We start from the raw sequence: 9,730 nt of genomic DNA, 5'->3' as shown, positions 1-9,730 counted from the left end.
CCGGCCTGCTCGGCGGCAGGAGGGGGCGGGGGCGGGGGCGGGGCCTCCCGCTCCCGGGTCCTCCTGTATCCCTAGAGCCCGCGCGGCGTCACGGCCTCCCTCTTCCGGTCTCGGACTGCCGCAGTGTGGAGGGCGGTGGTGAGAGGCAGCGGAGGCAGGTGAGGCTGCAGCGGCGGCGGCTCGGGCGGACCCCGCTGATCTGGGGGCTCGCAGGGGGCGGCGGCCGCGCTCTGCGCTGCGTCTGGGCCCAGGGCTCGGGTCGCGGGAGGACGGGACACCCCAGGCCCTTCTTAGCACCAGGGTGACATTGAGCCCGACGAGCCGGGGGGAGCAGGCCCCGCGGAGGCGGCGCGGCCTGCCGACCGCTCCCCGCCCGGGGCCCGGAGGTAACCTTGACGCCGGGGCCCAGGTGCGGAGCGGGGCCGAGGCCGGGGGCTCGGGCGTCGGCCCCGCCGCCCGTCGTCCCAGTGACCTTGGACAGGGGGGAGGCGCCACTTTGCTCGTCATTGACTTTGTTAATCTGCTTCCCAAACTGGGGCAGGGGAGGGGGCACCCGAAGTAAAACGAAATTGAATTTGTAGCTGAGGAACCCGGGTTCCAGGTTCGAATCCCGGGATTGCCCTCGGGACGTAGGAGTGAGTGACCTTGGGCAAGTCATTGTCCCTCTTTGGGTCTTGGTTTCGCCCCCTTGTTGGAGAAGAGATGGATTAGCCAGAGAGAAGGGTCGCCGCCGACAATCTCCCAGGAATTCTGTGTGCAGGTTCAGAGCTGAGGATTATGTCACCCCTAGATGCCGTGGGCCAGTCACCACGCACCTCTCTTTCTCATTTGTTTTGGGGGAGACTCCAGGAAATGCAGTTTGCAACCTCTCAACTGCCCTGCCCTGTTATTTCTTCATCCTCCTTTCCCCTTCCCCCAAATCTGTGGCTGTTCCCCATCGCTCCCCTCCTCCCAACCCCCCAACCTCTCTCTCCTTTGTTAGATTGCCAGGCTCTAGGTGGGGGTGGTTAATAAGAAAGGAACCAGACCGCAGGAACCTGGTAATTCATCCAAACAGGAGACTTCCAGGTGTGATCTTAGTGCTGAGGCTACACACTTTGGGGGGGGCTTTTAACCTGTAAGAAAGGCACGATGGGGTGCTGAGAGTTGTCTAGCAGATTGGAAGGTCTAGGTCAGATCCTGACTAGGCCGTTAGATTTATGACCTTGGGCAAATAAAGTCATCTTGTCTGGTCTTCAGTTTGCTGGTCTGTGAAATGAGGAAGTCTTACTAGATCGATTCAAAGGCTAATGTAACTTAGTGCATCTTTTTTTTGCTTTATTTAATAATTTAGAAACAATAGGATTTATAGTTCGAAGGGGACAGTAGAGATCATCTGACCCATCCCTCATTTTACAGATGTGGAAACTGCAGCCAAGCCAAGGTAAAATGATTTGGCCAAAGTCATATTGGTATTAATGAGTAAAGAAAAGGTCCAGACCTATCAAAGTTTCTTGACTCCAAATTAAAATCTTCTACTATCCCAGTTCACCTCATAGGAAGTACATTTCAACTGTTTGAGGTTATTTCAACACTTTCTAGAGAATGGAACTACCATAGGCTTTTTAATTTCTTCCTCCAGTATTTTTGCCTCCGTACACTTAGAGACCTAACCTCCCAAAACATTTACTTACATCCTCCTTGGTTATCGACTTGATCTAGCATTATTGATGAAAGTGAACATAAGGAAATGGCATCATCTCTTCCAAAATATGTGAGGAAGAAGAGTAGTATTGTTACTAATAAGCAAATGTTTCAATTTAAATTGAAACAGGAATTTTGCATTCTTTTTTAACAGAATGTTGGCTACCAGGGTGTTTGGCCTCATTGGCAGGAGGGCTATTTCCACCTCTGCCTGTGTTCGGGCACATGGTATGTACGTTTTTCCTTCTTTTTGAACAGTTTGTATAAATTTCAGAAAAATGTGATGAGGTAACAGTTGGTACTGATTGTTAATTAAGCATCCATTGTCTTGTTCTCACTGGTCTTTACCTTTGAGTCCTGTGCATAGGAGCCCTGTGGAGGCTCACAAGGGCCTCCACAAAAAGCCTTTCTTTGGGAAGGCTTGGATTGTTCTAAAATCAAGCAAGTAACTTTTATTCAGACTGTAGTAGGTGTTAGGGATACAAAAACTTACATGTACCTGCTCTTCAATAGCTTGGTATTGGGGAAGACTACATTTACACTTACTAGTTGTTATAAAACAAATGCAGAATCATTTGAAGAGGAGGCACTAATAGTAGAAGGGATTAGGAAAGAGGATTCAAGTAAGGGGTGGCACTTGAATTGACAAGGAAAGGAGGGATTTTGAATTTGAGGCAAGGACTGAGTTCATTTGAGGACAAGAGATCTATTGTTATATGTAAGCAACAGAAAGGGACCAGTTTTGCTGAACTGAAGAGTGAATGAAGGGAAGTAGTATCAAATGCAACTGAAAACATATGTTGGACCCACCATATAAAGGCTGTTTTTTAAGTTTTAATTTTAAATTTTCTTTTTTATGGAGGGGAGATTTGATTTTTTAATTTTTTAAAGCACAGGCACTTTTCCTCTTTTTTTTCCCAGTTCTAAGTCTTTTCCTTCCTCTCCCCCACCCAGTGAGAAGTCAAGAAAATCAAAAACTATTACAAATATGTATAGTCATGCAAAATAACTTTCTCCATTAACCATGTCCTCCTTGCCCCCACCCACCTCCATCCCCCCCGAAAAAAGGAAAAATGTATTTTAATCTACATTCAATGTCCATCAGTTCTCTGTTGGGAGGTAGATAGCATGTTTCATAATGAGTCCTTTGGAGTTGTGGTGGGTCCATTGTATTAATCAAAATCAGGTACTGAGTCTTTCAAGGCTGAATGTCTTACAATATTGTTACTGTGTAGACTGTTTTCCTGGTTCAGTTCATACAGGTTTTTCTAAACAGTCTTCTTATATGAGAGATTTAAGTGCCAGAGAGGAGTTTGTCTTTTACTCTAGAAGTAATTGGGAACTTGTAGAGTTTGTTTAATGGGGGAGTGAAATAAGCAGTTAGGGAACTCTTGGACAGGGTAAGACCTATCTTGTCCTACCACCAAAGCCATTAACACCGTAAGCACCATCACCCATTGTGGAACTTTAAGGAGGCTTAGAGGATCGTTGGGCTTAAAGCTGGAAAAGTGACCTTGGGAGCCATCTAGTCCAGGGATCTGCCAACTACTGGAGCTAAGAATGGTTTTCACGTTTTTAAATACAACAAAATGTTATTTACAAACGTAAAGAAAATTTGCTAGAGAACTTCTGACTGTATTTTGCAAAGGCAAAGAAAATGAAAGTGATTTGTCAAAGGTGACTTGGGTAGTTTAAGCAACCTCACAATTGAACCCAGGTTCTTTGACTCCAAATCCCACATTTGTACTGCTTGTCAGTGTAAAAGACTAGGGGGCTAGGGTAGGTAAGGAGAGGAAGGTCATCAAGAGGTAGAACTTTATTCCAGAAAAGGAGGTGGAAGGATAGTGAGAAGCACACTGTTTCAAAGTTTCGGGCCAATCCCATCCTAGTAGATTGTCATTATGAGGGTTCGGATGAGCCAGAGAGGGAAGATTCTTGTTTCCTTATTTAAGTCACAAACTGCATCCTAGTGTTCTAAAAGAACTGGTAGATAGGATTGATAAATGCAGATCATTGATCTTATTAGTGAATTTGGAGAATGAGAGTAAGCAGAATTGGAATTGTCAGATGCCCTGTTTTTAAAAAGGATGGAGAGTAGAGTTGCTATTCTATAGGCCAGTGACCTTGAGTTCAGTTCCTCTCAATTATAGAATATTATGAATGGGTTGGATTAGTGAATATTTAGAAAAGTAATCAATCAGCAAACATGCTTAATGTGTTATATGTATATGTTAATGTTGGGAATTCAAAGAGAGGCAAAAATAGTCCTTGCTCTTAAAGAGTTGACATTCAGATAGTCAAGACAGCAGGTAAATATATAAAAGATACACTCAGAGTAAATGGAAGGTAACTTTAGAGAGGAAGTTGCTGACAGTTGGCACAAGCCAGTATAGATTCATCAGAAATAGATGCCAGACTTCCTCTGTTTTTTTTCCCACCAAGTTACTAAAGTGATAGATTAGAGGAATGCTTCATAAATGCATGCACATACATACACAATACACACATTATACAGGGGTTAAGTGGTTTGTCCAAATTTACCTGCAAAAAAGGGACTGAATTTCTTTGTTCTTCCCTACTTATTCTGTTACTCCTTTTTAAACTGGGACAATTAACTCTTTTGTCTAATATAGTTTTGATTTGTGGTTTCTTGAAATATAGCTCTGGAAAACCAGGCTAATATAAAACCCATTGAGATTAAAATGGAGCTACTTGACTGACTTTAAACCCTAATTACTCTGGCTCCCACTGATTGGCTTATAATAGGTTCCAGTCCAAACCTCCCTGGGTCATTGTTTTTAATTTCTGGGGCTCCTAGTGAGTGTAAATAGCAGTTGTTTCTGTTCTGGACAGAAATCTGAGGGTCTTCCCTTCCCGGTTTGATTCTTTGGAGAAGGTAAACTAGGCAATCTTTTCCCTCAATTCTTACTTAGCCTTTAATCACTGAATGGGCTTGCCTCAGATAAACTGACTTATCTTAAAAAGGTCCAGGTCTCCCATTGCATCCAGGGCCATCTTCAGTTGTCCAGACCCATGTCTTGCCATTGGACTCAGATGACTCTGGAGGAGAGAGTAAGGCTGATGGCTTTGCACAGCTCTACCTCACTTAAATCCAGTTCACTTGCAAGTCAAGAAATCATCCTCCTGATGTCATCTGTCCTTTTCTAGACAGAAGAACAAAGAGCAACTGATTCCAGATTTGTTACTCTTACACCTGTCTTCATAATGAACCCCTGCTTATAGGCCATAGCATTATAATCCAACTATAATTATAATTGTGAGTCAGATAAGCTTTTGTGAGTTAACCTGCAAACTTAGCTACAGTTTATATAGAAAATAGGGCAACTAGTTGGGTAGTTGTAGGTAGAGCACTGGGCCTGGAGGTCAGATCTGGCCTCAGGTACTAGCTGTATGACCGTGGGCCAGTCACTTAATCCTTTTTGCCTCAGTTTCCTTGTATGTAAAATAAGCTAGAGAAGGAAATGGCAAACCACTCTAGTATGCTTGCCAAGAAAACCCGAAGTGGGGTCACAGAGTCGGGCATGACTGAAATGACTAAACAACAAATTTGGGTAATATATGGTGAATTCACACAACCACCTTGCAAATATACTTTTCGGAACCGACCCTTTCTTAAACGAGGGACTGTCTCAAAAATAACCAAAGGAATGTGGGAAAGATTGAATGAAAACTGAAATAATCTTTTCTCTTTATGGGTATTAGTTTCATTCTGATGTGTAGTTTTCTAGACAGCTTTCCTTTGCTTGTTTTTTTCCTGCCTCTGTCACCATCAACAGGCGTTGTGAAGACCGAAGATTATAGTCTGCCAAGCTATGTGGACCGTCGTGATTACCCCCTGCCAGATGTGGCCCATGTCAGGAGCCTTTCTTCCAGCCAGAAGGCCTTGAAAGAGAAGGAGAAGCAACCTTGGAGTAAATTGTCTTCTGAAGAAAAAGTCCAATGTAGGTATTCACTCAGTCAGTGAACATCTGTTAAGCCCCTGCCGTGTGCCAGACACTGTAAGCACTGGGGATAGAAGGATAACAAGACAGGCCTTATTCTTGGGAGCTCATAATTGAGTGGGAGAGACAGTGAGCAAACATGCGCAAACAAGCTACGTGGAAGGTAAACAGGGAGCAGTCAGCAGAGCGAAGGCACTAGAATTGAGAGGGATAGAGAAAAGCTTCCTGTACAATGTTAGGGATTGAAGCTTGGCCTTGATGGAAGCCAGAGGGCAGGGAGAACAGGTGTGGGAGACAGCCAGAGAAAATGCTGAGTCATGAAATGGAGTGTCTTATTTGAGAAACAGCTTCCTGCTGGATTGGAGAGTTCTGGGGGGTATAAGAAGATTGGGGTGGCCGTGGGGGGTAAGACACTAGGCTAAGAGCACTGGGATCAGCTCATTTTTACCTTTTTACATTAATGCCTCTTCTCTCTTAACTGCTTTGTGGTCTTCTTCGCACCATTTCTAGCACATAACTGAAGTAGAAGGAGCTTCCTTGCTCATGAATGACCTTAAAATCAAAATAATATCTCGTCACTAGGAAAGCTAGGATGGGCAGCAGTAGCCTAGGAAGCTGTCATCATCCCTGTCCTTATTCCACTCCTCCCACTAATCTGGAAAGTTGGATACTGTCCAGTTCCTGCTAGTTATGGATGAGTTCTTTGTATTTTAGATAACCAGTTTGAGAAATCCTAACTCATGTGGTAATATAGACGTGCATTTCAGAGCCCTCCAAAATATATCATCAATATCACCATTCTCCTCAGTATGGATAATTGAAAGTTGATTATGAAGGGATGAGGGAGAAATAGTTGACAAGATGCTTCAGTTCTTTTTAAGTTCATAATGGACAGATTAGTTTTAAGTAAAGCTGCCTCCATAATTTCTCGATGTGGAAATTTGCTGCCCTTTTTCCTTTTCTGTACTAGAGAGCACAATTTTTTAGTTTAAGTGTTTTAAGGAAGTGTAAATCATTTTTGCTATAGCTGTTAGGTCGATGTGTTCTACAAATTTTTTTCCCCAGAAGGAAGGGCTCTGCATAGGCCTGAGAATTGATAACCTGTTCCCATTATACAAGAAAATTTTTGCAAAAAACTAGACTTTGAGAGTCCATTTTTGTCATTACTTTGGGTATATCCTTCATTAAGCTTTAAAAAAAAAAATGGTAAAGTTGCGGCTAGGTGGAGCAGTGAATACAGCACTGGCCCTGGAGTCAGGAGGACCCGAGTTCAAATCCAGCCCTAAACACTTGACACACTTAATAGCTGTGTGACCTTGGGCAAGTTACTTAACCCCAGTTGCCCTCCAAAAAGCCCTCCCCCCCAAAAAAAAAAAAAACTTTTTCATTGGTTTGGGTATATCCTTCCTAAAGTGTATCAAAACCCTTCTAAGATTTGGCAGGATCTTTTTTTTTTTTTTTGAGTTCCTGTTGCTGGAAAATTCACTCTATGGACTGTCCGGTGATGAGCCTCTCCTCAGTTAAACTGAGCTAGTCCTTAGCTTGATATGAGCTATGACAGTTTATATTCTTGGTGTAATCTTTGAAAACCCTGGCTCACTTCTCTGCCAGAAGGACTGAAGGAGGTGTTGAAGTTGGACTTGGTGGAAAATGATTGTAGCAGCTTCCTTTTAATGGCGCTTTAGTAGATACAGAGTGCTAGCTTCAAAAACCTTGTGAGATCAGCTATATAAACAATATAACCATGACCATGGGTTATAAAACAGATAAATATTGGAGCTGGAACTCAAACACAGATCTTCATATGTGTGTCATGTTTAGGGGACCCTGGTCCCTTCCAGTTACAGGGATTCAGCTGCCACGGCTCTGTTTTCTTACTCAGTAAGCACATTGGGGAAAAAATCTGTGCCTCAAGAACATGGGGTAGACTCCTGGACCGGATGAGCAATTGTGATTTGTCAGCGACTGTGGTACCCAAGATACATGGGCATAATGCAGGACCTGGAGTATTTTGGTGTTAAAAAGATGATCTTTGGCTGCAGAGCACAGCTTGAGGCATTGGATATGGTTCACTGTTGGCAAGATGTAACTCAGTCTGTTTTCTTATTTGATTCTGGGCCTAGCTTTATAATTTAAAAATAAATCCACTTATTTTTTAATAGAGTGCTAGGGTCTTTTTAACAAAACACTTTTCTTTCTCTTTAGTGTATCATATCAAATTCAATGAGACCTTTGCTAAAATGAACCAACCCTCAAATGAATGGAAGACTGTTGTTGGAGCTGCGATGTTCTTCATTGGCTTTAGTGCTTTAATTATCATCTGGGAGAAGCACTATGGTGAGTAAAGAGAGGAGAAACTCTGAGCTTCGCTGGGGTAGAGCAGAGGGGCCACGCTTGCTGCCTCAAATGCAATTGGGAAATGTTTTAAAAAGTAGATACAGTATGACATAGGTATTGTTAGTTTGTGTTTTCTGAGTCACTTTGTGGCCAGAGGGGTTCCTCCCTCGAGTTTGACACCAGAGTCCTAGAACACTCTTAAAGATGGAAGCCAGTTCATAACTGCATGAAATTCTTACTTAGCATCTTTCAAAAATAATAGCTTCCATTTATATGGCACTTTGCAGTTTTATAAAGCAATTGTATTTTCTTTTTTGCATTTTATCCTCATAACCTTTCATGGTAGGTAGACCAGGTATTATATCCATTTTATCTGCTGCTTCTGTTGGTGTTTAAGAGGCTACTTTGTTGTTAGGGAATCTGGGGTTGTAAATGATCCATTTTCCAGGATAGGATAAATATTCCTGAATTCTAGGTTACATTTATAAAGTACTTTAGGTATTTGCAAAGTGCTTTGTGTAAATTCTCATTGTCCTCTAGAAGCCACTGTCCAGTCAAATACTGTGTTGCCTAAATAGTGTGAGCCTCTTTTTGGACCATATTGGAGCCCTCCTGACAAATTCATTTCTCTCTGGGTTATGCAGAGTGGGCTGTATGTTACAGCCAGTGCTAACTTTGCTCTTTTGTGTCTGGCCTTGAGTTAATACAAGTCTGATGCAGCTTCTTACAGTTATATGTGATTTATTTTTCACCTACATTATGGGATCATTCCTTTGAGCTTCTGGAGAGATCAATGCTCTTTAATTTCTTTTTTTCAACTCTATAGCTCTTTCTCATTGCTAAGTTTTTATGGGAATAAGAATCAAAAATAAAAATGAACCCAAACCTTTCTGTCCTTGTCTGTAGTGGACAAGGACAACACAAATGATTGAAGGCACCTAAGTGCCAGGATACTCAGGACTCAGGGCCTGTTACCCTGTGGGAATAGTAATTGAAAGTCATTATCAAAAGTCTTTTTCAAATCTTGTTTCTGTTGTCAGAATGGAAAAGTGAAGTCAGTCTTTTCTGTTGAAAATTCTCTTTATTTTACAGTTTATGGTCCCATCCCACATACCTTTTCTGAAGACTGGGTGGCTATGCAGACCCAGAAAATGCTGGATATGAAGGTTAGTCCCATCCAGGGGTTTTCTGCCAAGTGGGACTATGACAAGAAAGAGTGGAAGAAGTAGAAGACATTGGAGATCATGCTTCCTGTGTATTTGAACCTCTTCCTTGTTCCTTCATGTATGTGCATATTTACTGGAACGTTCTAAGTCATACATTAACAATGAGAATAAACAACTGGCTTACTTGAAGATGTGGTGTGATTATTTGAAAATAGCTGATAACCCTGTCCATTTAAATGCCATGTGTAGATCTCTAGTGAACAGAGAAATTGAAAGCAAAGATTTTAAAAGCTTGCTAAGCTAAATAAATAGTAAATGTTTATATAATCAAATGATAATTTGAAGTATTTTAAGCAATGAACTTTCTGTATTTTTTCTAACAAAATGTTTTAATGTGGAATGAAGACCTCAAAAATAATTACATTTTGGATGCATATCCAATTTATTAGAGGATATCTAATTTTTTTTCTTGTAGAAATTAATACATACAAAGTGATGGAGCATAAACTGTCAGAGCTAGAAGTCATCCAGTCTAACTGCAAAATAAATATGGAAGAAGGCCCAGAAAAGTTCCTTGCTTTC

The 9,730-nt window shown here is 42.0% G+C and overlaps 1 protein-coding gene across 2 annotated transcripts; it reads left to right on the top strand.

Moving 5' to 3' along the window:
• Positions 1-21: 21 nt before the first annotated feature.
• COX4I1 (cytochrome c oxidase subunit 4I1) lies at positions 22-9,337 on the top strand. 2 transcript variants are annotated; one of them, XM_069085618.1, is made up of 6 exons: positions 95-158; positions 1,334-1,423; positions 1,838-1,911; positions 5,481-5,645; positions 7,851-7,982; positions 9,075-9,337. In XM_069085618.1, exons 3-6 carry the CDS (start codon positions 1,839-1,841, stop codon positions 9,209-9,211), a joined length of 507 nt encoding a protein of 168 aa, XP_068941719.1. In that variant the 5' UTR covers positions 95-158; positions 1,334-1,423; position 1,838; the 3' UTR covers positions 9,212-9,337. The 2 variants fall into 2 exon arrangements, with proteins under 2 accessions (XP_068941718.1, XP_068941719.1); XM_069085617.1 differs by lacking the exon at positions 1,334-1,423 and having other exon boundaries at positions 22-158.
• Positions 9,338-9,730: the final 393 nt, after the last annotated feature.

This window comes from Petaurus breviceps, unplaced genomic scaffold, assembly GCF_028583685.1.
Source record: "Petaurus breviceps papuanus isolate PSGF00001 unplaced genomic scaffold, PetGlider_PUasm1.0 176, whole genome shotgun sequence".
NCBI lineage: Eukaryota > Metazoa > Chordata > Mammalia > Diprotodontia > Petauridae > Petaurus > Petaurus breviceps.
Note: the sequence above shows the minus strand (reverse complement) of the source record. Positions and strands in the feature narration are given on the sequence as shown.

Bases quoted from the DNA above. Each gene is read 5' to 3' on its own strand.
- COX4I1 (XM_069085617.1), top strand. From the start codon at position 1,839: ATGTTGGCTACCAGGGTGTTTGGCCTCATTGGCAGGAGGGCTATTTCC. The intron at 1,912-5,480 runs GTATGTACGTTT...CACCATCAACAG, and splicing joins TGCCTGTGTTCGGGCACATG to GCGTTGTGAAGACCGAAGAT. The intron at 5,646-7,850 runs GTAGGTATTCAC...CTTTCTCTTTAG, and splicing joins TTCTGAAGAAAAAGTCCAAT to TGTATCATATCAAATTCAAT.